Here is a 27,379-nt window from a genome sequence, read left to right on the forward strand (position 1 = left end):
TACTAGGGAAACTTTAGGCAGTGCTGTGAAGGAAAACACAGAAAATACCACGGTTCCATGATCGTTCCACCAATGAGAGACTAATAGTTAATATTATCAAGCCTGTGCTCACATACATGCAGTTGTTTCCAAACCGATTTAGCAGGATCAGGAAGAAAACTCCATATATACGATAAAATTTTTATTTCCTTTTTTATCTATGTATCTAAATTTGGGTTTTCTATCACAGATGTGCAAACTTGTAGTCTCTAGGCTAAATCCAGCCTGCTTTTCTATGTACAGCCCATGAGTTAAGAATGTTTTTACATGTTAAAGTGTGTTTTAAAAATCTACCAGGGGGCTTCCCTGGTGGCTCAGACGGTAAAGCATCTGCCTGCAAGGTGGGAGACCCGGGTTCAATCCCTGGATCGGGAAGATCCCCTGGAGAAGGAAATGGCAACCCACTCCAGTACTCTTGCCTAGAAAATTCCATGGATAGAGGAGCCCTGTGGGCTACAGTCTATGGGGTCCCAAAGAGTCAGACACGACTAAGCAACTTCACTTTCTCCCTTTCTAAGAGGAGAGTGAAAAAGCTAGCTTAACACTCGAAGCCTAGAAATCTACAGAACAGGGACTTCCCTGGTCGTCCAGTGACTCAAACACTGTGCTCCCAATGCAGGAGACCTGGGTTCGATCCCTAGTCAGGGAACAGGATCTCACATTGCGGCAACTGAGACCTGGCCCAGCCAAGTAAATAAATACTTTTAAGAACATCTACAGAACAATGGTATTTCAGACATGTAAGCATTCTGTGAAATGTGAATGTCAGCGTCCGTAAGTGGACTCTGATGGGGATACAGCTGTGCCCTGCACTTGTGCACTGTTGGGGCAACATCTTCCACCCACCCCATTTCCCCACGAGGGCCGAAATGAGTGTTGCATAGAGAAACATAGAGAAAGTGTGGGCCACAGACCCTAAAATATTTTCTCTCTGATCCACTACAGAAACTTTGCTGACCCCTGCTTTCAACCCTAGCACGGCACGTTTTACAAACTCTAAGCTCGATACTGCTGACCTTTTAAACTTTTTTATTTTGGACTTTATTATATATATGCAAATGTAGAGACTGTATAAGAAGCCGCCTGTTCTCATCACCTAGCCTCCTCTATACTTCATCCCTGTACCCCACTCCCCACTGAATTAATTTGAAGCAGATCCCAGAATTTATATCATTACATCCACACAAATCTCAGTATGTAACTGTAGAAGAATTCAACATATATATAATTATATACATAATTATAATATATGACATGTCCATTGTAACATACTGTATACTACATGTGTGTGTATGTTAGTCACTCGCTCATGTCTGACTCTTTGCAGCCCCATGGACTGTAGCCCGCCAGGCTCCTCTGTCCATGGGATTCTCCAGGCAGTAATACTGGAGTGGGTTGCCATTTCCTCCTCCAGGGGATCTTCCCAACCCAGGGATCAAACCTGGGTCTCCCACACTGCAGGCGGATTCTTTACTATCTGAGCCACCAGGGAAGCCATATACTATATGTTACAATATTATTATATATTACAATATATAATATATTTAATATGTTATATTAGTGAAGTGAAATCGCTCAGTCATGTCCAACTCTTTGCGACCCCATGGACTGTAGCCTACCAGGCTCCTCCGTCCATGGAATTTTCCAGACAAGTGTACTGGAGTGGGTTTCCATTTCCTTCTCCAGGGGGTCTTCCCGACCCAGGGATCGAACCCGGGTCTCCTGCATCACAGGCAGACACTTTACCCTCTGAGCCATCAGGGAAGCCCAATATGTTATATTAAGTGTATATTTAATATAGTCTCATATTATAATATGTAATTATATATATATATATATCACACTGATATCATTGCCACCTAAAAAATAAGGAAAACCGATTCCTTCATGTCACCGCTACATGTTCAGGCATGTCATACATGCCAGTTTTCCGTTCGTTAGTTCAAATCAGGATCCAAAGAGCGTCCGTGTTCTGTGAGTGCTGACGGGTGCTGGCCATGTTGGAATCGTCTGCTCTTGAAGGAGAGGCTCTGATGGTATTTGAATGGCTTCCACCTCCGTGTCCTGAGGGTGTCGCAGCAGCTTCTAGCCCACCTTGACCAGATACCTGGTGGATGTGTTCCAGGGGTTGGCTCCCCTGTTCCTCTTGCTGTTTTGTGCTTGGAGACACTCAAGAATCTTGACTCCAGACACATGCTATGGAACTTGCAGTCACTTTTTCAGACTGGAGTAAGACAGGAAGGAATACCTCCCTTTCTGTTAGTGACAAAGCGAGTGTGGTGCAGGATAATTAAATTTTAAAAAATTGGTTTTCTCCCTGATTCTGCTGAAGCATTTGGGGGAAGCATCTTAATAGTTTCAGTAACTTGAATATCTGGAGATAGAGTTGCAGCCAAACATCTTTTGGGGGGTGGGTCAGGAAATAAGATTGGTACATCCTTTCACCTTTTGAAGGAAGGTACATGGCACTGTGGGCAAATGAGCAGAAGCAGGAGTCAGGGCAAGGCAGGGGGTGTCTGGACCTCCTCGCTGAAAAATAACAAGCACAGATGCCAAGGTGTCCCTGGTGGTGCAGTGGTAAAGGACCCGCCTGCCAATGCAGGGGACATGGGTTCGATTCCCGGTCCAGGAGGGTCCCGCGTACTCCAGAGTCTGTGAGCCACAACTGCTGAGCCTATGCTGCAGAGACTGGGGTCCATAACATCTGAAGCCCACGACCCACCTAGAGCCTGCGCTCCGCAACAAGAGATGCCACGGCGATGAGAAGTCCACATACCACAATGAAGAGTAGCCCCCACTCTGAAACTAGAGAAAGCCTGCGAAGACCAAGTGCAGCCAAAATAAAGACAGAAAGAAATACAGATGCCTATTGCATGGAATGTGATTCTGCTCCCCCACTACCCCACCCCCCCCGGAGGATTTTTTAAAATCTTTTTTTTTTTCCTGGACAAATTGCACAGCTTGTGGGATCCCAGTTCCCTGACCAGGGATTGAACCTGGGCCATGGAAGTGAAACCACAGAATCCTAACCACTAGACCACCAGGGAAGTCCCGCCCCAGTTTTGCTGACACTTCACTGACATACAGCACTGGGAAACGTTTACATATCCAGCACAATGACTCACATTTACCATAAAATGTTTCCTAAACACCCATCACCTCATATACATGCAAATATATATACATATGGTGTTTACTGAGCTCAAAGCAGATCTCCATAGTGAAAACAACAAAGCACTATTTGGAAGAAAACGTCATTTCTGTTATTTGCACTTAAGAATAAGAAGCGACATCTTTAGGATTTTAGTGTCCATAATGCCCTTTGGTGGTGTAGGACACAGTGTATATCTGGTTGCCTATTTTGAAGTATATGTTTTGTATGCCAACTACACACATTATGCTAGTATACAAGTCTGTACTGTTCATTTCCCCTTGAGCATTTTGTGTTATACACTGTACACTCAAACAGATGCTATCCCAAACCTCACAACCCTATTATATACGTCGAGTGTGGATACTGATTATAGGCGAATTAGATATCTGGATCTAAGAGCAAGGAACACTCCCAAATAATAAATGTCAAAAGTAGATTACAAGAGCTAACTTGTGAAAATCTTCAATTTTTAATTTTATTAAAAAGAACAGAAGAACTCTCTTTCACAACTTCAGAATAAGCTTTTTCGGGACTTCCCTGGTGGTCCAGTGGTTGAGAATCCACCTTGCAGTGCAGGGCACACGAGTTCCATCCCTGGTCAGGGAAGATCCCACATGGCGTGGAGCGACTAAGCCCATGCACCACAAGTTCGGAGCCCACGAGCCATGACTACTGAGCCCAGGTGCCGAAACTACTGGAGCCCAGGTGCCCTGGAGCTGGTTCTCCGCAGCAAGGGAAGCCACAGAGATGAGCAGCCCAAGAGTAGAGGCCCCTGCTCGCGGCACCTAGACAAAGTCCTGTTAGCAGCAACAAAGACCAATCAATAAAATAAATCAATACATCCTTTTTTAAAAAAATTAAAAAAGAAAGAATGTGCTTTTTTTCAGTCGTTCTTTTTTTTTTTTTTAACATGAGGACTAGTTAAGCCGGACACTAAAAATACAGCCAAGAAACACACACTGTTATTCACACAGTTGCTTCTTAGAGGCAAATAAACGACCAACCAAAATAAGGAACATGACTCTAGCTGATGTTAGTGGAAGTGGAAATCAAAGCGCCGGGGATTGCTCTGCAACCATAATCCTTATCTTCTGAGTCTTTTTTTTTTTCTCCTCTGTCTCTCCTGTACCCACCAACATGTGTATCTTTCATCTCTGCCTCCCTCACATCTTTCTCTCTCCCTTCCTATCTTCTATCCATCCATCCTTTCATCTGTCCATGTGTCCATTTGTCCATCCATCATTTTTACAGTCAGCAGGCCCCCTTTAGGTCTGAGTCAGGAGCGGACACAAAGAAAGCGTTATCACCTGGTTGCCCCTTAGGTATCGCGGTCCGATCTGCGGTGTGGTTAGGGTTTCCGAGTTTCGTGGACGACATCTCTGCCGTGAACAACACAGATGTGTGGCCTGCCGTCTTCTGCGTGGGGAGTGCAGTAAGTGTGGCTTCCCTGGTCACCCTCCCCACCCCTTCACTCCCCTCTGTTACACTGAGTCCTCAAAGTATGGTCCTGACCCTCCCAACCAACCCAGTGAGGTTTTTAGAAAAGCTCAGAGACCCCCACCCTTAGCCCACTGACCAGGGACCCTGTGGGAGGAAGGCCTGTCTGTGATTTAACAAACCCTCCAGGGGTCTCTGGAGCTTCCCAGGTGGCTCACAGGTGAAGAACCCGCCTGCTAATGCAGGAGGTGCTGGTTTGATCCCTGGGTAGGGAAGATCTCCTGGAGGAAATGGCAACCCACTCCAGTATTTTTTGCCTGGAGGATTCCATGGACAGAGGACCCTGGGGGGCTACAGTCCACAGGGTCGCAAAGAATCGAACACCATTGAAGGCACTTAGCATTGCAGTACATCCCTGCCTTGCTCCCCCTGGGAAGGTCCTTCCTGCGCATCCTCTTTCGTCCTCAGCAGAAGCGCATCTGGTTCAAAGTGCCTGGCCAGGCCTTTCATCTCTGAGCCCGTCATCTCTCTGCCTACACATGTGAGCATCAGGAGGGGCTTGCTGGACCAGTCTGGCTGAGCAGACCGGGAACCAAGGCACCCGCCTGCCCCCAGGCCACGTCCCAGCCTAGGCTTCCAAGGGTGGCCACGTGTCTGCCGAGGGCTTTCAGGGACACGAGATGACATCAGGGGTGGGGCGGGGCCACCTCCAGCCTGCACCTAGGGGCTGGGATGCCATTCTTCTGATTATAGCTCTGGATCCAGCTGCTGTACAGTGCCTGCTTCTGGTGGTGGTTCTGCTACGCAGTGGATGCCTACCTGGTGATCCAGAGGTCGGCTGGACAGAGGTATTCAGTGCGAGCGGCCGGGTTCTTCTGCTCTAGCTCATTGCCGGAGGGGAAGGTTGGAGAGGCCACGAGCACTTATTTCTGTAGGGTAGACACGGAAAGTGAAAGAGGAGAGCGAAAAAGTTGGCTTAAAGCTCAACATTCAGAAAACTGAGATCATGGCATCCGGTCCCATCACTTCATGGCAAATAGATGGGAAAACAGTGGTAGACTTTTTTTGGGGGGGGCTCCAAAATCACTGCAGATGGTGACTGCAGCCATGAAATTAAAAGATGCTTACTTCTTGGGAGAAAAGTTATGACCAACCTAGAGAGCATATTAAAAAGCAGAGACGTTACTTTGCCAACAAAGGTCTGTCTAGTGAAGGCTGTAGTTTTCCCAGTAGTCATGTATGGATGTGAGAGTTGGACTATAAAGAAAGCTGAGTGCCAAGGAATTGATGCTTTTGAACTGTGGTGTTGGAGAAGACTCCTGAGAGTCCCTTGGACATCAGGGAGATCCAACCAGTCCATCCTAAAGGAGATCAGTCCTGAATATTCATTGGAAGAACTGATGTTGAAGCTGAAACTCCAGTCCTTTGGGCACCTGATGCAAAGAGCTGACTCATTGGAAAAGACCCTGATACTGGGAAAGATTGAAGGCAGGAGGAGAAGGGGACGATAGAGGATGAGATGGTTGGACGGCATCACCGACTCAATGGACATGAGTTTGAGCAAGCGGGAGTTGGTGATGGACAGGGAGGCCTGGCATGCTGCAGTCCATGGGATCTCAGAGTTGGACACGACTGAGTGACTGAACTGAACTGAGACACAGTCCATCAGAACCTCCCAGTGGGCACTCCACCAAGAAATGTCTAATGCCAGCTCGTTTTTATGTAAAAGGCAGAAGGCACAATCAAAACAGCAAGGTATTCTTGCTGGGCACCTGAAACATTGTAAGTCAACTATATATATATATTATATTATATATATATATATATATTAAGAAAAAATAGCAAAATATTCTCCAGGTGCCCCCCCAACCAAAATTGAGGATTTTAAAACCATGGAAATAAGTAATTCAGTAAATTTCATATTTGGAACTGGACAGATGCTAAAAAAGGATTGGCATGATTATAAAAATTCTGATGGTATCTAAAGGTATAGGAAGAAGTTCTAAGAAGTGTGTATGGATGTGTTATGCTAAGTACAGAGCCCAAGATTTCTGGTGCTGGAGAGGGGGCTGTCTAGGAGGAATTACACAGTGGTTAGTGCCTTGGCCCCAGTGGGTTCAAGTTCCTGACCCTCACTCACTCACCTCAGTCACTGAGTGACTGTTGGCAAGTTTCTGAACCTCTCTGGATCACCTGCAAGGCTTACTGACTCTGCTCCTTTGGGGGGACAGGGTGGCGTGTGTGGGTGTACAGAGATGAAGGATGGGGATGGTTAAGGATGTAAGGATGGAGGTGGTAAGAGTGTAAACTCTGCAAGGAATGATCAAGGGTGGCAGTGGAGAGAGATAGGAAGTCTCCCAGCTCTGCTGGAATGTCAGATGGCCACCCATTTCTCAGAGACCTTCTTTGTGGTTTGGACTGAGCATTAAGACCCTTGCATGTTGGGTACCCAGATGACTTCAGGAAGGACAGAGGCTGGGAACCTCTTGCTACTGGGGGAGCTAGGTCCCTAGGAGGAATTATGCCAGCTCATTTTTATAAAAGGAAGAAGGCACAATCAAAACAGCAAGGTATTCTTGCTGAGCACCTGAAATGTCCATCCCTTCTGTCAATCTTGAGAGCCTTCAGTTCAGTTCAGTCACTCAGTTGTGTCCGACTCTTTGTGACCCCTGCAGCACGCCAGGCCTCCGTGTCCATCACCAACTCCCGGAGTTGACTCAAACTCATGTCCATTGAGTCAGTGATGCCATCCAGCCATCTCATCCTCTGTTGTCCCCTTCTCCTCCTGTCTTCAATCTTTCCCAGCATCAGGGTCTTTTCCAATGAGTCAGCTCTTCGCATCAGGTGGCCAAAGGATTGGAGTTTCAGCTTCAGCTTCAGTCCTTCCAAAGGATATTCAAGACTGATTTCTTTTAGGATGGACTGGTTGGTTCTCCTGGCAGTCCAAGGGACTCTCAAGAGTCTTCTCCAATGCCACAGTTCCAAAGCATCAATTCTTCAGTGCTCAGCTTTCTTTATGGTCCGACTTGCACATCCATACATAACTACTGGAAACACCATAGCTTTGCCTAGACGGACCTTGAAAGCCTTAGGTTAAGGGAAACAAACCAGACACAGAAGGCCACATTTTTTACACTTCCACTTGGATGAAATGTCCAGAATAGGCGAATCCATAGAGAGAGATGGTAGCTGAGTGGTTGCCAGGGGCTGGGGGTGCAGGCGTGATGGGGGGAGACCCCCGAATGGGTGTGGGTGTCCTTTTATGGGGATGAACACGTTTTCAAACGGGCCTGAGGTGGGGCTTGCATGGCACTGTGGATATCCTAAATGCCGCTGAGTTGTTCACTTTAGAATGGTGACTTTGATGTTACATGACTTTCACTACTCAGCACTAAGGGGTGACAATACATACACAAGTGGGCACAGCTGTGTGCCAATAAAACTTTATTTACAAAAGCAGGCAGAGGGCCGGATCTGTACGGAGGGCTGTGTTTAAACAAATAAACAAACAAAACAACCTCAGAGGCACAGTCAGGGGGCTACTTGCTGAGAGTCTGCTCTGCATGTGTTTTACCGCCGCTCGCAGAGTGTGGGCCCGGGCAGGTGCTGGACCTGAGGTTCTGGACCTGTATTCTCTCTCCCCCAGCACCATCCTGCTGTACCACCTGATGACCTGGGGCCTGGCTGCCCTGCTGAGCGTGGAGGGCGCCCTCATGCTGTACTATCCTTCCATGGCCAGGTAAGCCGGGGCTCCCCCAATGCCTGACCCCCGTGGGGCGTCCTCCTGCAGACATGCCTGGGTGCTGACCCCATGTGGGTGGGCGGGCCTTCGTCCAGGATCCGTGCAGCTGCGAGCACGTGCCTGGCCCCTTGAGCCAGCCAGGGTCCCCTGCTCCTGCCCATCACGTGTGTTGGGTTGGTGCTGTGCCCAGTGTGGATACAGAGCTTGCAGGGCACCATGGGTGTCCTAAATGCTGCTGAGTTGTTCACTTTACAATGGTGACTTTGATGTTATGTGACTTTCCCTACTCAGCACTAATGGGTAAAGCAGCCATAGACAATACATACACAAGTGGGCATGGCTGTGTGCCAATAAAACTTTATTGACAAAAGCAGGCAGAGGGCTGGATCTGTACTGAGGGCTGTGTTTAAACAAACAAACAAAAAAAACAACCTCAGAGGCACAATCGGAGCTGGGGGTGCATCTCTCCTCCCTACACACCTGTGATGGCTCTCTCCTACCTGCTCTTGATTTTTTTTTAATCCTTCAAACCAGCTTCCTCTGGGCACACAGGTGAGTTGAACATCCCAGGGCTGAGTTCCAGATGTCTGGGAGACTCAAAGGGTTGCTTTTAGAATAGCTCATTTTCAGCCTCTGCTGTCTGCACTTTTTTTTCATGTCTCCATCCTGTGCTCTTCTGAACACACGCTGGGAGATGTGGCCTCTGAAACTGTCTCAGACATTTCTTTGAGTCTGAACCCCTGCCCTTTACCATTTGTAAAACCTCAAGGTCTCTCTAAGGAGATATATTCTACATTTTAATGGAAAACTGAAAATCAGACGTTGGACACCATCTCTTGGTGATTTTAAGGTGTTGTAGACCCAGGGAGGGGCTTCCTGGGTAGCTCAGCTGGTAAAGAGTCTGCCTGCAATGCAGGAGACTCCAGTTCAATTCCTGGGTTGGGAAGTTCCCCCAGAGAAGGGATAGGCTACCCACTCCAGTATTCTTGGACTTCCCTGGTGGTTCAGACAGTAAAGAATCCGCCTGCAATGTGGGAGACCTGGGTTCAATTCCTGGGTTGGGAAGATCCCCTGGAGGAGGGCATGGCAACCCACTCCAGTATTCTTGCCTGGAGAATCCCATGGACAGAGGAGCCTGGCGGGCCACAGTCCATGGGGTTGCAAAGAGTTGGACACAAATGAGCAACTAAGCACAGCACAGCACAGACCCAAGGATCAGTACAGCATGGCCCATAGTACAGATCCGGCCCTTTGCCTGCTTGTGTAAATAAAGTTTTATTGGCACACAGCCATACCCATTTGTGTATGTATTGTCTATGGCTGCTTTATCCATTAGAGTTGAGTAGATTTGACAGAGGCCATGAGGGTTCTGAAGCCTAAAATATTTCCTATCTGTTCCTTTAGAGAAAAAGTTTGCTGACCTGTGGTGTAGACTGTTTCTCCCCATCTTTCTTAATTTCTTGCAGCTGCTCACTCAAATGTCTCCACAGTCCTATTGCCTTGTCAACTGTGACTACTTCCAGGCCTCTGTGTAGACCCCTCAAAATAATCTGCTCTCCCCAGGAGCCTTAAAAGGACGAAGACAGAGTAAGCAGCTGTTACAGAGGGATGCACTTAATCGGAAAGAGAATTTTTATCACTCACCTCCACCCATGGGATCCTGGGGCTGTTTTCATTTGAGCCCAGGTGCTCCCAGATTAACACAAGGCCTCCACCTGAAGCATTTTCATTCTCCATCATCTTATCCTCCAACATCTCCACCCTCAATCATCCCCACCCTCTATCATCTCCAATATGCATCACCTCCAACCTCCATCATCTCCACCCACCATCATCCCATCATGCCCATCTTCCATCATCTCATAGGCCATCATCTCACCCTCGAACATCTGCACCCAATATCATCCCCACCCTCCAACATCTCCACCCTCAATCATCCCCACCCTCCAACTTCTGCAACATCACATGCAACCATCATCATCTGCAACTTCCATCATCCTATCTTCTCTAACCTCCATCATCTCATCCTCTATCATCTCATCATCTCATCTTCCATCATCTCTACTCTCCATCATCTCCACCTTCCATCATCTCATCTTTCATCATCTCCACCATCCATCATCCCACCCTCCATCATCTCCACCATCCATCATTTTCATCCTCCATCAGAACCGTCCTCCATAATCTCCAGCCACCATCATCTCATCTGCCTCATGTCCACCCTCCACCATCTCCACCCTCCATCAGTCTGCCCTCCACCATCCCATCATCTCCACCCTCCATCATCCCATCATGTCTACCTCCATCTCCTCCTCCTCCATCATCTCCTTCTCCATCATTGCCACATTCCATCATCTCCACCTTCCATCATCCCATCATGCCCACCCTGCATCATCTCATCCTCCAGTGTCTTCACCCTCCATCATCTCCACCCTCCATCATCCCATCATCTTCTCTGCACCTTCCATTATCTCCACCCTTCATCATTTGCATCCTCAGAGCACTGTGCAGGCTCCCACCCTCACTCATCTGTCCTTCATCATTCAAATCTCATCTTTTGCTCCTCCTGTTTCCCTTTCTCCCCTCAAGCCCTTGTAGACCATGGTTTAGTTTTCACAGCTGAAGAAGAAAGCTTCATTTATAAAAGAACGCACCATCTTCACATGGTATTGCCATCCTTAGGGCAACAAAAGGTGGGCACTGCATTGTTCATGCCTGGTTTTGTGCATTCTTCCACTTTCATCTCTGGTGTGTGCACTCCATACTGATGACAGCACCGGCATCTTTATCATGCCCCCTTCCCGGGCCTCCAGGGCTACGCCCTCCTCTGGCTTTCCCCCTCATCTGGGGTTGGACCTGAGCAACTTCTCCTTTGGATGCCCTCTCCCCCTTTGCCACTTTCTCTACATTATGCATTTGTTCAGTGACACTCCCGGCCTTGGTACCATAGCTGTGTGTAGCATACCACCATGTCCTGTTGCTGACGGACGAGTCCCCCAGCCCATTAGTAGACATTCCTGTCTTTGTTTCTGAAAAGAACCACCGAAATGATTATGGGTCACCTTGGGAACAAGTGTCCTGAGAAATAGGAAGCTCGGGTGTTTTCAGTTGTTCGAGGGCAGAGCTTGGATCTTATTGGTGATGTCAGCCAGGCCTAGAACGTAGTAAAGTGCTGAGGACCTTACCAGTCTATTGAGTGCCTTTGTCTTGCTTGAACTGTGTGTGTTTTCTTTGAAGGGGTCCCACAGGGGGGTTGTGGTGGGGGTGGGCATCCATCATCCCAGAGTCTTTCCTGTCTTTACTTTTTTCCAAGGGGGAACTTGAAAAGTGGCCCACTTTCTGAGACAAGACAGAACTGTGATTGATCTTCCTTCTCCTTCTGTGACTTACTTGCTTGTCCACAGACATGATGAGATGTGAGTCAGGTTTCCTTCCGGCAGCCAGAAGTGATCTGTGCATTTCCCTTTGCGCTCTGGGTCCTCTTATCTCGGCTTTCAGATAAGGCAGCGGGTTATTTCAGGTAAAGCCTTATTGTTGGAGAATGCCTCGGTTTTTCTCTCCCCCTCTCCCCACCAGGTGCGAGAGGGGCCTGGAGCATGCCATCCCCCACTACATCACCACGTACTTGCCGCTGCTACTGGTCCTGGTGGGCAACCCCATCCTATTTCGAAAGACAGTGACCGCAGGTAAAGGGCAGGGAAGCTTCCTGGGGATGAGGCCACGGGGATGAGCCCCAGGACTTGGGCCCCAGTCATTACCTAGGATCCCTGACCTCATCTGTCATCCTGCAGAGACGAGCAGAATGAAGTTGGGGAGAGTGAGTGGGTTTACATTAGTGACAGGGAGCAAGCCTACTCAGTCACAGCTAGATGGTCTTTGCCAGCATGCGTTAGCGCACAGCCCAGGGACCTGTGGACTTTTTCCCTTCTACCTGGACTCATCCTGGGTCTATCCGTGGCGTGCCCCCAAAGACCCAGTGTCCTTGAAAACTGGCGGAGGGGGAGATGGGAACAGGAGAGGAAAGGAAAGGTCAGCCGTGGGCGAGGGGTGGAGATGGACAGGGCTGTCCCCGGTGGCGGAGGGGCTGGCTCCCCCCGTGCTGTCTGGGCCCATGTCTTCTCCCAGCTGGGCAGGAAGCAGGAAGGGGCCCACAGGACATGAGTCAGAGGCACCAGAAAGATCTGGGCGAGAAGGTGAGTCAGCAGACTCACAGGAGGGGGCCTGCATTCCAGCCCCCTACCCCATCCTTGAGGAGACGAGCCCTGGGGCAATTCTCTAGCCCCCTCGTGCCCTGTGGGTCCCTCACGGGCAGAATTGGAATAAAGAAACACACCTCCACAGAAAGGTCACTGGAGGATCGACTGTGGATTGCAGAACTTTAAGCGACATGCTCTGCTACTTAGGGAGACAACATCACGAAGGCTCTTTGGGTCTCTCTCTCTTCGTATCTGCGTTGAAAAACAGTGTGTGTACACCTGTCAGTAACACAACATTGGAAATCGACTCTACTGCAATAAAAATTTAAAAACACGCAACCCCCATAGTGTATTAGAAAGAAAGAAAGTGAAGTCACTCAGTCGTGTCAGACTCTTTGTGACCCCATGGGTTGTAGCCTACCAGGCTTCTCCATCCATGGAATTTTCTAGGCAAGAGTACCGTAGTGGGTTGCTATTTCCTTTTCCAGGGGATCTTCTCAACCCAGGGATTGAACCCTGGTCTCCCGCATTTTAGGCAGACGCTTTTACCGTCTGAGCCAAATACAGCTTTTTAAAAAACATTGCATTAAAAACAGTGATCCAATTACATCAAATAAAGGAAAACGAAGTGTAGGAAAAAACACTGGAAAGAAATATACTAAGATGCTAACAGTAGTTGTCTTTGGGGGGATGATAGGTTATTAATTTTTTTTCTAAACTTTTTTTTATATTTTTCAACTTGTCTAAAGGAGGATGCCAAATCTTTCAATATTTTAAAATAGCAAGTATGAGACTCCCCTGGAGGTCCAAGGGTTAGGACTACACGCTTTCACTGCAGGGGGGCCTGGGTTTAATCCCTAGTTGGGGAACTAAGATCCCACGTGCAGAGAGTCTTGGCCAAAGAAAGAAAGAAATCAAGGATAAATTATTACTGTTTACATTTTTTGGCCGCATCTTTCAGCATGGGGCATTATAGTTTCCTGATCAGAGATTGAACCTTGCCCCCTGTGTTGGCATGGAATCTTATAACCACTGAACCACGAGAGAAGTCCCCTAGTGAATTATTTTTATAATAAAAATAACATTTATATTTATATTTAATATTTATAAAATAATTTTTATTATAAAGATAAAAAGTATAAACTGTTAAAAATACAGCTCCTGAACGAATAAAATCCAGATAAAATCGGGGGTGTAGTTAACAGCACTGCACCAGCGTTATTTTCTTCATGCTGACCAACGTGTGGTTGTGAGTGTGGTTGCGGAAGACGTTAACACTGGAGGCGGCTGGGTGCAGCTATATGGGGGCTCTACTATCTCTGTATATCTTATATAAATCTAAACAATTTCAAAAGTGAAAGTGAAAGTGGCTCAGTCATGTCCAACTCTTTGTGAACCCATGGACTATAAAGTCCGAGGAATTCTCCAGGCCAGAATACTGGAGTGGGTAGCCTTTCCCTTCTCCAGGGGGATCTTCCCAAGCCCAGGGATTGAACCCATGTCTCCCGCATTGCAGGCAAATTCTTTACCAGCTGAGCCACCAGAGAAGCCCCAGAATCCTGGAGTGGGTAGCCTCTCCCTTCTCCAGGGGCTCTTCCTGACCCAGGAATTGAACTGGGGTCTCCTGCATTGCAGGCGGATTCTTTACCAGCTGAGCTATCAGGGAAGCCACAAAGACTTCAAAGGAAACCTTTAAGAGCTGTGTATTCCCCCCGAGTGTCTGAGAAGCGCCCCCGCCCCTCCCCATGCAGTGGTGAGAGAGGCATGGCTGGTATCTTGCCTCCTGCTCTCCAGGGTGACTTGCGGGCTCCCATCCGGTTTGCTGGCCTTTGTCGATCATGAACATCACACACCGTTCCCCTCTGCTCCACAGTGGCCTCCTTACTGAAGGGAAGACAAGGCATTTACACGGAGAACGAGAGACGCATGGGAGCCATGATCAAGACCCGATTCTTCAAGATAATGCTGGTTTTCATTGTTTGGTAACGTGTTTCTGTTTCTTTAAACTCTCACTGGGACGTGAAGTGCAAACCTCTTGTAAGTTGCCTTCCCAAGTGTGACCTGAGTTCCAGAGGCAGAGTCTTGGGAGAGGAAACCTTTAGAGGCTTGTCCAGATGGCCCTGGAGGCAATGCTGTCCAGACAGGAAGGCCAGTCTGCACCCATGACCTTCTGGAAAGAAATTCACATCCGCTCAAATTATAGAGAATCGCTAAGAACAGAAAATCCTCACTTTAACGTGGTCACATCCCAACCACTTGCCTCTGGAGTACTGTCCCATCGCCGAGGGTTAACATTCAAATCAAATGCTTCATCGTGCCTTCTAAATCCATCTTTTATTTTTGCACCCATCTTTGTTTTATTTTTTAATTAATTAGTTTTTTGTTGTTGTTGCTGCAGTGTGAGGCATGTGGGATCTTACTTCCCTGGCCAGGGATTGAACCCTCATCCCTCTTGCACTGGAAGTACCGAGTCCTGACCACTGGATGGCCAGAGAAGTCCCTGCATTTGTCTTGACAGCAGGATTCCTGTATCTGATGAGACTCAGGGATGACACCCCGTGTCTGTGTGATGACTCACAGCTCAGGGCAACAAGGACAGAAACCATGACTCCCCAGGCAGTCCAGTGGTTAGGACTCTAAGCTCCCACTGCAGGGGGCAAGAGTTCCATCTCTGGTTCAGGAAACTAAGATCCCAAAAGCTGTGTGGCACGGCCAAAAAAACAACTAAAAAAAAAAACAAAACAAAACAAGAAGGGTAGAGAGCAATCTTCATCTCCTCAGTGGGCCTGCCCTGTCCCCCACAGGCAGTCTGCCCCAGCATTTCACGTGGGTTTGCTCTGTGCAAATAGAGCTGTGACAAGTACCAAATCAGAAAGCCCTTTGCTGCAGCGACAGAGTGCTTTGCCAGACAGGGCACACGTTGGTGGTTGATAATTTATCTGATGGGAAGAGGCTGGTTTGGACATTCTCCTGGGAGAGCCGTGAGTCACCTCCCTTTAAAAATACCCCGAGCCTGCCATTTCCAACTTCGCCGACCTGCCGACACTACCGTCAGAAATTTCCGACATAAAACATCAAGGTTCGTGTTGGTTTCCATCAAGACGTCAGCTTGCTCGTCAAAGGAGGAACGACTTCTGGGCTATTTGACGTGTGCCAGAACCTTCCACCCGATGTGGTGTTGATTGTGACCATCGGGAGGGTCTCTTGGTCTCTGCTTTCGGCTGAGGGGGATGCCGTCTCTGACGTCTAATTCTCGTCTAATTCTGCAGCTACTTGGTCACCCCTCCCGGACTTCTAGGTCTTGGGAGACATGTTCCCTGGGGCTTCTCAGGTGGCTCAGTAGATAAAAAAATCTGCCTGCAATGCCAGAGATGTGGGTTTGATCCCTAAGTTGGGAAGATCCCCTGGAGGAGGAAATGGCAACCCACTCCAGTATTCTTGCCTGGGAAATCCCATGGACAGAGGAGCCTGGAGAGCTACAGTCCATTGGGGTCACAAAGAGTTAGACATGATGGAGTGACTCAGCAGTCATGCATGCAGACATGTCCCCTGACCTCTGGCATTGAAAAAAAAGGATATTGGGAAGCAATTATCCTCCCATTAAAAATAAGCAAAAAAAAAAAAGAATGATATCACATGTTCTCTTTACCTGTGGCCCATTTTCTTTCTCACAGCTGGTTCTCAAATGTCATCAACGAAAGCCTTTTGTTCTATCTTGAAATGCAACCAGATATCAACAGCAGCTCTTTGAAACAGGTCAGAAACGCAGCCAAGACCACGTGGTTCATGATGGTAGGTCAATCTTGATTTTAAATGTACTTCCTAAAGGAGAAGAAAAAAACCCAGACAAGATAAAAACCACTGAGAAGTATGATCTATGTGTTATTTAAATATGTGGTGAGTTGAAGAGGTTGCGGGGGCCCCTTTATCTGGCTGTGGTCCATGAGTTAGCTTGTGCATTTACTCTTGGCATCAGTATTAAAGGGATCCGACTCTGGTAAGTCAGTTTGGTAAGTGTCTCAAACCTTTCAGGCTGACTAAACATATCTGGGAATTTATCTGCAAGAAATGTTTCAGACTGAAAAAGCCACAAAGTTGGAGGTATTCCTTGGAACACTATCCATAAATATAAAGCATTCTAGACAACCCACATTTTCTTTTTTTTATAAAAGGGAATGGTTAAGTAAATCACTGTGTTTGATCTTGATGGAATGGTATGCAGATGCTGAAAATGACAATGTAAAGTATGACAATTATGAAATCTCATAATAAGTGAAAAATGCAGGATGTAGAGATTATACTCATTTCAACTACCTAATCACACATGTAGGCAACAATATTGCCTAGAAACACACCACCATAATCAGGTGGAAAGCTCATGGATACATCGTCCTCAGTGTTTCCAGGATATTGTGTCCCCACTGCAAAAACTCCATACAGGAGCTGTTAGTGGAGAAGTGCCTGGGTTTCCGTGGTGGCTCAGCGGTAAAGAATCCGCCTGCCAATGAAGGAGACCCCAGTTCAATCCCTGGGTCAGGAAGATCCCCTGGAGAAAGGCCTGGCAACCCACCACTTAGCAAGTAAACAAGTGGAGAGGCTCACCGTGTCCTCAATTAGATGCGTGTGCATTCAGTGTTGCCATCATTATTAAACACATATGACTCTGGTAAGTTAGTTTGGCAAGTGTCTCAAACTTTTTAGGCAGACTAAGAATATCTGGGAATTTCTCTGGAAGAAGTGTTGCAGACTGCAAAAGCCACAGAGTTGGAGGTATCCCTTGGAACACTGTCCATAAATATAAAGCATTCTAGAGAACCCACATTGCTGGGGTGATGCCCGGGACCTTCCTCTCCACCCCTCTTGTCTCCTATGTCTCCCACGCATCTCTGAAGGCTCAGAACCTCCAAGCCAGTCTCTCTCTTGCCCCAAACTAGCCAACAGGGTGCACCCCAGTTGAGGCCAGCCCTGTGGACCGAAGTGACCCCTGTAAGCCGTGATGCCCATCAGTGCCCTGACTTATATGCCGTCTCTTTCCCCTCCCTTCCAGGGGATCCTGAATCCAGCCCAAGGTTTCCTGTTGTCCCTGGCCTTCTATGGCTGGACAGGCTGCCGCCTGACGCTTCCAGGTCCCAGCAAGGAGATCCAGTGGGACTCGATGACCACCTCGGCCACCGAGGGGGCGCCCCCCTCCCCCGGGGGCCCCCAAGAGCCCGGGGAAGGCCCCGCACCCAAGAAGGAGCTTCCGGGCGGCACGCACACTTCCGATGAGGCCTTGAGCTTGCTTTCTGAAGGTAAGAGCCTCTGGGTAGAGGCAGGCCTAGGTTGGGGGCCCCACGCTCCCCAGGAACTCCTTTGTCAATGACCAGGAGGCTCCCTGCCCTGATTTCTGGAACCAGCTTCAGGGCATGAGTGGAAAGGGACCACCTTAATCTTGCAGCTCATCACTCACCTCTCCTTGTAATGTGAGCGTGGTGCCTTTCCTCTGCCTGCGTGCCACGTGGCTTCAGTCCTGTTGAACTCTCTGTGTCCCCAGGGACTGTCACCGCGGCTAGGCTCCTCTGTCCCTGGGGATTCTCCAGGCGAGAATACTGGAGCGGGTTGCCATGCCCTCCTCCAGGGGATCTTCCCCACCCAGGGACTGAGCACCGTAGCCTTGTGTTAATAATCACTAGCTCTGCCTTGGGCTGCATGACATTCTGAGTCTGAGATAAACGGTCACTTCTCATCCGGTGCTGACGTGTGCTGTAAGACAATGAACAGTAGGCGACCTGACCTCTGGAGATTTTTACGTGCAGTTTTGGTTTGTCCACTTCATCCGGGGGCATTTAAGATGAAATGCAGGTCACCCGTCGCTGGCTCTTCCACTCTGTCCTCTTCAAGACTCTCGCACCGTGGTCCTCAAATTGGTCCTCTTTTTAAACTCCTGTTCATCTAATTTGGACTTCCCCTGGTGGCTCAGATGGTAAAGAGTCTGCCTACAATGCTGGAGACCTGGGTTCGATCCCTGAGTCAGGAAGATTCCCCTGGAGAAGGAAACGGCAACCCATTCCAACCTTCTGCCTGGAGAATCTCATGGACGGAGGAGTCTGGTGGGCTACAGTCCGTGGGGTCGCAGAGTCGGACACCACTGAGAGACTTCACTTTCACTTTTCATCTAATCTGGGGTTATGTCCATTAAGCCAACTGATGTGGAGGGTGCAAGTATTAGTTTAAGGCCCAAATAATGTTTCTTTAAAGCTTGAAAGTGAAAGTGAAGTCAAGACTGCTTTCCTTTAGGATGGACTGGTTGGATCTCCTTGCAGTCCAAGGGACTCTCAAGGGTCTTCTCTAACACCACAGTTAAAGATGTGGGTGAAAATCAGCAAAGAGAATGACTCCAATATACAAGACCCCTATGTCTATACCACAGGCTGTATGGTGAGGCCAGAACCCTCAGGAACCGGGGGCCTTTTCGAATAAAGTGGTAATCTCGGAAATGAGATAAGGCTGCCTTAATCTCGGGCGTGTTTCCTTTCTCCTTTCCAGCCACTTTGCTTTCATAAGACAGAAAATACTGTTACATGTCAGAGAAAAACCCAGAGATACAAACTCGAAGTGGTAAGTACGGTTAGGCCTCTCCCCGTCTGCACTGTTAGGATGAAGCTTGACCTGTTTATCATATCCTTAAGCCTCTATCTGCTACTTTAGGATTGACTTCCAGGCTGACAGGCTTCCACCGAGCCTTCGTCATTAAGCATCTAACATGGTGTCTGGCACTTACTCGCCACTTAACAGAAAAGGCAACTGAATTTGAACAAATATTCCTTGAGCACCTGCAACCCAATCAACACTACTTTAGCTGAGGCGGGGGCTGGGGTGTGAGCGTCTCTGAGAAGCATAATGTGGGCAACTTAGAAATAAAGACTTATAAATAAATAAAGGCTGAATTTGCATGTAGTTTGGTGGTGGGAAGCTGGAGAGAGGCATGTGGGGAAGAGATCTATCCAGGGGTGTTTACAGATTCTGCATTTTTATCTTGGGGCCAGCAAAAGGCCAGTTAAGGTTTCTGAGCGGAGATAGAACACTTACATTTGCTCGTAGGACTAACCTAGTGACTGGAAAATTCCATGGATGGAGGAGCCTAGTGGGGCTACAGTCCACGGGTTCACAAAGAGTCAGACATAACTGAGCGACTTCACTTTCATGACTATTGCGGCGGCTCACAGTGAGAGGATCTGTGTATAATTCCTGATGACAACTTGAGTTCAAAATACGAGGAGCATCTTTGTAAAGAATCAGGATTTCCCCCAAGCCCTCACATCTTTCCAATTATCCCTTGCTTTTCCAGTCTTCCTCCTTCTCCATGCAATCCCGTGTTTCCCACAAAGCTCTATTTCCCTGTAATTCCCTACTTCTCTCTCCAACCCCATGTCTTTTCCAACTCTACACTTCTCCCACAATTTTCTTTCTTCCCCATAATCCTTGCCCTGCCCACAACTCTCCATTTTCCCACAGCTTTCTGTTTCATTCCAGAATTCCTCTTTTGAATAATTTTACTTTCCCACAGCTCTTTGCTGTCTGTGGTCAGTCTCATATCACCATTTTATCTCCTAGGGTTCTGTTCCCGACCACGTTTCAGTTCTTCTGCCATTTTATTCTTCTATGATTTTCTGTTCTCAATTTTGCTTTTTTCTTTTCCACAACTGCCTATTCATCCCCAAATTATTCATTCTTATGCAAAAATCTCCCAGGGCTCCCCTAACCCTCTTTTTCATGACGACCAGTCTCTCCCACAACACGCTTTCCCCGTAACGAAACAACGTAAGACTGTATGATCCTTGCCCACTGCCGCCCGCCATTCCGTCATGTTCTCTGCCTGCCTGCTGTGCGTGGAGTTTAGTCAAACAATCAGTTTAATCACAGAGGTGAGAAATGCTAAAACAAAGGAAAACAGTCAAAGGAGACCAAATAATAATAATGTACTCATTAAGTGTAGTGAGATTTCCACTGTAGCTCAAACAGCAAAGAATCTGCCTGTGAGGCAGGAAACCCGGGTTTGATCCCTGGGTCGGGAAGATCCCCTGGAGAACAGAATGGCAACCCACTCCAGTATTATTGCCTGGAGAATTCCATGGACAGAGGAGCCTGGTGGGCTACAGTCCATGGGGTCACAAAGAGACATGACTGAGTGACGAACACACAGACACCAGGACCTTTAGTTCTTTCTGAAGGGGCTATAGATAATATTCTGAGCCACCTCCTGTGAGCTGTCTTATAGATACCAGAACACACCAGGTGGAAATTAACGACATGATGACCCAACTGTACCCAGGACTTGCTGCTGCTGCTGCTGCTGCTGTCGCTTCAGTCGTGTCCGACTCTGTGCGACCCCATAGACGGCAGCCCACCATGCTCCCCTGTCCCTGGGATTCTCCAGGCAAGAACACTGGAGTGGGTTGCCATTTCCTCCCACAATGCATGAAAGTGAAAAGTGAAAGTGAAGTCGCTCAGTCGTGTCTGACTCTTAGCACCATGAAGTCAGTGAAGAGGATTATCAGAGGTGACTGTACTGCTTCTGCGTGTAACGCGCCTCCCCCACCCCACCGCAACTTTGTCTCTAAAAGCTCTCACTCTCTGCCTGTCGGGGGGGTTGGCCTTTGGACAGACGTCTGCCACCGTCCTTGTAGTTGCTGGCATCTGAAACAAAGCAAATTTTTCCTTTCCACCAACCTGGCCCGCTTATTGGCTTTTGAGCGGCAAGCAGCCAGACCCTTTCATGCATACCTTTTGGTCACTGTAATCTTCTGTTCTGACAGTCCTGTATTTCTCCCTCAAGTTCCTGTCCTTTCCCACAGCACCCTTTCTCACGATTCTGTCTCTCCCATCTCTCTGTATCCTCTGACACAATTCTGTGGCTCCAAAAGTTCCTTTTTCTCTCCGGGATGCCGCGCTTTCTCACGGGTCTCTTTTCCCTTCATCATCCCTCGTCTCCCTCTTGCAGTTTTCTCTTCTGCAATTCTGTTACTCTCACAATACCTTGTCTTTCCCTCCACTCCCTGTTTCCTCTTTCTTTTCCCCCCACACATGGTTCTATTTTGCACAATCTTCCCTTGATCTTCAGAGTTCCCTGTTCTCTCCCACGCTTCCCCGTTACCTTCCACGTTTCTATCCTGTCTCATGCATCTTGTTGTCTCAGATTCTTTCCTGCCACCCATGTGCGGTCCACATAACTCCTGGTATGGGTTCCCAATGCCCAGGGAGTATGGGAGTGAACAGACCCCAGGGCCTCCAATCTGTCAGGCTGGCTAAACCTTGAAGGCGGTTCCACAGCTTGAAGGGGATGCAGGGCTAGGTGTCACACATTCTCTATAGCTTATGCTCCATACTTCCTGGCTGGGGTTGCCAATTTAGGGCTTTGAAATGTCAAGGAATCCAAGGACAATGGCCCAGGGCCCAAGAGACGACATGCCTCCCCGAATGGCAGGTCTACACGGAGCTAGGAAGCTCCCAAGAGCCTGCTTGGACTTGCAAGGCTCACTGCCGGGAGTTGCTAGGAAGGAGGCCTGGCCCTTGGGCACTGTGAGGTCACCAGCAGCTGCACTTCCTGCAAGGACACTCAGGTATTCACACGCCACGGATGCAGAATGAGTGCACACCTACCACAGCCTTGTTGGATTTGCTAAGACCAGACGAGAAACCCGTGGAAAGGCAGACATGCTGGAAAGCACTCGGTGCAGACAGCAGGCCAGCTCAGCCCAGGCGGGGCTAGGCTTGGGGGTTCAGGGGTCATCTGCAATGGTGCTGGCATCTGAGACTCACAGAATGGTTGTGGCAAGAAGCGGTCTCCTTTGTGGAGCCCGAGGGGACAGCGAAGGATGCAAGAACTTAGGAGAAACAAAAAACCACAGGATGTGGAGCATGCCCCAGAGTGTCAGGTCACGAGGGTGGGTGCTGAGCTGAGACCTCGATCACGAGCCACTGTGTGACCCTCCAGGCCATGGTCTTTCTGCAAGAACTACAGAGACTGCACACAAGTTCCCACGAGCTCAGGATGTGAGGGTAAACAGTGTGGGGTGACCCTGTGAGAAATCAAAGCCTTTGTGAAGCGCCTCCAGCAGGAATGCGTTTTGGAACCGGAAGTCATCTTCCCAGCTGGTGCCTGGTCTCCAGTTGAGCTGTTTCAAATCCTAAAAGATGACGCTGTGAAAGTGCTGCACTCAATATGCCAGCAAATTTGGAAAACTCAGCAGTGGCCAAAGGACTGGAAAAGGTCAGTTTTCATTCCAATCCCAAAGAATGCTCAAACTACAGCTCAAGTGCACTCATCTCACACGCTAGTAAAGTGATGCTTAAAATTCTCCAAGCCAGGCTTCAGGAATACGTGAACTGTGAACTTCCACATGTTCAATCTGGTTTTAGAAAAGGCAGAGGAACCAAAGATCAAATTGCCAACATCTGTTGGATCATCAAAAAAGCAAGAGAGTTCCAGAAAAAATCTACTTTTGCTTTATTGACTATGCCAAAGCCTTTAAGCGTGTGAATCATAACAAACTGTGGAAAATTTTTAAACAGATGGGAATACCAGACCACCTGACTTGCCTCCTGAGAAATCTGTATGCAGGTAAGGAAGCAACATTTAGAACTGGACATGGAACAACAGACTGGTTCCAAATAGGAAAAGGAGTACATCAAGGCTGTATATTGTCGCCCTGCTTATTTAACTTATATGCAGAGTACATCATGAGAAACGCTGGGCTGGATGAAGCACAAGCTAGAATCAAGATTGCCAGGAGAAATATCAATAACCTCAGATACACAGATGACACCACCCTTATGGCAGAAAGTGAAAATTAACTAAAGAGCCTGTTAATGAAAGTGAAAGAGGATAGTGAAAAAGTTTGCTTAACTCTCAACATTCAGAAAACTAAGATCATGGCATCTGGTCCCATCACTTCATGGCAAATAGATGGGGAAACAATGGAAACTGAGAAACTTTATTTATTTTTTTGGCTCCAACATAACTGCAGATTGGGACTGCAGTCCATGGGGTCGCAGAGTCGGACACAACTGAGCAACTGAACTGAACTGACTGCCTGGCCTCCAGGAGGAGCGCGTTCTCTGCTCCAGCCAAACAGCTGCTCCCACCATCTTGACAGGCAACCTCGACTCTCCTGAGATGGGGCTGCAGGGTCCATGCCTGTTGACATGAGCCTTTCCCCCCTTCTCCTGTCTTCTAAATTCCTATGCTCTCTGTGGGCTCGTCACTCTTGGTGTGACCTACCCCGACCTGGAGCCACCGGGACGTATCTTCACCCTGCCCTGGGAGGACCCTCCCAGCGCCTCTCCCCATGCAGCCCACCGTGGGGTTTCATGTGGTGGTCGTGGGGATGCTACAAGCGCTCTTGTTGGCCTGGTGATTAAGAATTTGCTTTATGATGCAAGGAACACCAGTCTGACCCCTGGTCCGAGAAGATCCCACATGCCATGGGGCAATAAAGCCCGTGTGCCACCAACTACTCAGCCTATGAGCCACAAATACTGAAACCCGTGCTCTGCAACAACAGAAGCCACTACAATGACAAACCCACTTACGGCAACTAGAGAAAGCCCACGTATAGCAACAACAGGCCCAGCACAGCTACAAAGAAATAATTGAAAATAATGCACTTAAAGCACAAGCGACTCAAAAAAAAAAAAAAAAATGTTGGACGTCATCGAAATTAAAAAAATAAAGGAAAAAGGAAGTGCTGTGAACGATGGCATATCCATAGAGGGCAGGAGACTAGTTTTAGCGAGGGGTCCAGGACACCTCCTTGAGAATGAAGTGACATTTGAGTTGAGACCTGAGTGCAGTGTGGGAGTGAGCCACGAGAACATCAGGAGAGCTTCATAGGCAGAAAAGGGGATGTGCAAAGGCCATGTGGCAGGATTGAGCTTGGGTATAAAGAAACCTGCGCCTGAAGTTTGTGAGCGAGCAGAGGGTCATGACGGGAACAGGCTGCAGCCGTCCATAGGGTGTATAGGTTGAGAGAATTTGGGATTTGGAGGTTTTCAGCAACGGGAGTCACCTGCCTCATGCACAGTTGAAAAGGCCACCCTTCCCTATGTCTTCCATGGCTCACACACACACACACACACACACACACACACACACACCCTAGAACCTGGCACAACAGCAGGCAAGCCTGGGTATTTCTGCCCTGAGAGAATAATCTTCACATCTGTTCCCACAGGTTCCAGAGGCAGGTGTGTCATTGGGATGGATTAAACGGGCCTCTAGGGGTACAGTTTTGGCGAGTGATGCCTGGCTTTGATTCCACTGATAGCTCCCCACACCCTTCCCCCTCCTCCAGCCACATGGCATCATCTGTGAAAAGGCCACTCTTAGTTTTACCAAGAGAAGGCCTCCGGGTACTTCCTAGAATTGTGCAAGTGGTGGCCAGGTGACCATGGAGCCCCCTGCCCAAGTGACCCCCCACCCCCCAGGACCACCGAGCACTGAGATATCGGGACCCCTGATTTAGCGCAAGTCCCAGGGCCCTGAAGCTGCACGGTGTCAACAGGCCCGGTTTCCATTTGCTCTGCAGCGTCCACAGGGTTTGGCTGAGAGTGTCTCAGGGTAAGGGCAGTGGGGTGGATACAGTCATGACATCAGTCAAGTTGCCCGAGATGATCCGGTAGGGTTTGCTCTGTCCTTTGGGCTGCTTTAATCCCGCGTAGGTGGACGTATTATGTATTTTTCTTTTTTCGCTTTTTAATACGGCCGTGCAAGTTGTGAAAGGCATTCCCGGACATTGACACTGACCCGTGACAGTCTTTCCTCCTCCCCAGGTTCCGGCGGCAGCACCATTGAAATCCACATCGCAAGCGGGTCCCGCGGCGGAAAGGCCCCCGACTCTCTTCCGAAAGTCCAAGGAACCCCGTAGAGAGGACGAGACAGAGGGCTCTGGACCCTGTGTGTATTTTCAGACGCGAGGGTTCTCATCCCTTATGACGGTACCCTTGCCCTTCAGTCAGCACACTGCGGGGTGTAGCGTCCCCCCCAACTGAATCTTCCTGCCATCACAGTTAACAGAATGTTCCCTGGCAGCCTCTGTGTGATGCAGAGGCCCACCGTGAGCCTGTGCTTGGAGTCCAGCAGCTTGTCTGGAGTCTCCGTGGACGTTCGTTTCTCTGATCTGGCTGTAATGTCAACGCCAGATCCAGGTCCTTGGAAGAGTTAATAAATAACAATAATTAAAAAAAAGAAGTAGTTGTGTCTGAGCTCCCAGCCTGACTTGGGGTCTGTCTGAATAACACCTCTAAGCGAATGCTCTTGTGTAAGATAAGTGATGATGCAGGGACCGGGGACGCACCTGGGAGCAAGTTCCTCACCCACCACTAGGAGGCAGAGGAGGGCAGGCTTGGACACCAGGTTAGCCTTCGCTCGGTCCTCAGCTGTGTTGAGCGGTAGCGATTCAGTCTACGGGAAGCTTCCATTCAGTTCCGTTCAGTGGCTCAGCCGGGTCGGATTCTTTGCAACCCCATGGACTGCAGCACGCCAGGCCTCCCTGTCCATCACCAGCTCCCGGAGCTTGCTCAAAGGCATGTCCATCCAGCCGGTGATGCCATCCAACCATCTCATCCTCTCGTCCCCTTCTCCACCTGCCCTCAATCTTTGCCAGCATCAGGGTCTTTTCCAAGGAGTCAGTTCTTCGCATCCCGTGGCCAAAGTATTGGAGCTTCAGTATCAGTCCTTCCAGTGCACACCCAGGACTGATCTGCTTTATGATGGACTGGTTGGATCTTCTTGCAGTCCAGGGGACTCTCAAGAGTCTTCTCCAACACCACAGTTCAAAAGCATCAGTTCTTCAGCACTCAGCCTTCTTTATGGTCCAACTCTCACATCCACACATGACTATGGGAAAAACCATAGCTTTGATTATACAGGCTTAGGACCTGACTCTGCTTAGATTATTGCCTGTATTTCCCTCTTTCCATAATTTTACATATATAATAATATAAAGCTGTCCTTTGGTACCCATGAGAGGTTTGTTCTGGGACCCCCACGGATACCAAAATCCACGGACGCCCTCCACATCTGCATGGATGACTGTTTACAGACTTTATGTATTATAAACATATATGTGTATATACATATTTGGAGACAAAAATATTGTACACACTACACACAGGAGACACAAGCCACCTAGGTAAGTCTATGGCACAAGCACACAACGTTTCCTCAATTCTGCTGTGTGATGCTCATTCACATCAAGATTAGGACTCTTGTCTCACTCTGGAAAAGCTGTCCAAGCTGCTTCTGGATTTGTGCTTTTGGAGTCCTAGGGCCACAGACAGGATTCAGGGCATCCCACAACCGTGGCCGTGGTACCCCAGGGCCGCACGCTCCTAAAGCTGCACTTATTACCTCACAGCCACCTTGACCCAAAGTGTCCAACAGCAGTAAAAAGGACTTTTGAGGCTTTCTGGGTTCTTAACCTCTGTATCGATATCCTGTCTGCCCCAGTCATCAGAGAAGCCCCGAGACCTCTCCTCTGAGGGCTCCCCCTGCCGAGCAAGACACAGCCCCAACCCCATTCTAGAGCAAAGATGCTAGCCGCTGGCTTCCCCAGGCTCCCTTGCAGCTAGAGTGTGTCTGGCGTGGCGGATGAGACTTGTGCCCCAAGTCAACGTTGGAAGCTGATGCGCAAGGAAATAGGCTGTGCAGAAGCAATTCTGGGGAGGGGTTGGCAGCTGCATGTCTGCTTTGGAAGGCAGCCTGGGTGAGCCCTGAGAGGTCAGCCCAGTGTCTGGCATTGAGCTGTGGGCAGCACCCCAGTGCTGTGTTAC

At 48.7% G+C, this 27,379-nt stretch overlaps 1 protein-coding gene across 1 annotated transcript in view; it reads left to right on the top strand.

The window, feature by feature from the left end:
* GPR143 (G protein-coupled receptor 143) overlaps positions 1-25,796 on the top strand; it is a 29,685-nt gene extending 3,889 nt beyond the window's left edge. Inside the window, exons 2-9 of the mRNA XM_070784376.1 lie at positions 4,516-4,625; positions 5,384-5,478; positions 8,277-8,369; positions 11,949-12,058; positions 14,442-14,550; positions 16,243-16,360; positions 17,616-17,859; positions 25,379-25,796. Of these exons, the coding sequence (XP_070640477.1) occupies positions 4,516-4,625; positions 5,384-5,478; positions 8,277-8,369; positions 11,949-12,058; positions 14,442-14,550; positions 16,243-16,360; positions 17,616-17,859; positions 25,379-25,473 (974 nt within the window). The 3' untranslated portion in view covers positions 25,474-25,796. The remainder of the gene's footprint in view (positions 1-4,515; positions 4,626-5,383; positions 5,479-8,276; positions 8,370-11,948; positions 12,059-14,441; positions 14,551-16,242; positions 16,361-17,615; positions 17,860-25,378) is intronic.
* Positions 25,797-27,379: the final 1,583 nt, after the last annotated feature.

This window comes from Bos indicus, chromosome X (assembly GCF_029378745.1).
Source record: "Bos indicus isolate NIAB-ARS_2022 breed Sahiwal x Tharparkar chromosome X, NIAB-ARS_B.indTharparkar_mat_pri_1.0, whole genome shotgun sequence".
Lineage (NCBI taxonomy): Eukaryota > Metazoa > Chordata > Mammalia > Artiodactyla > Bovidae > Bos > Bos indicus.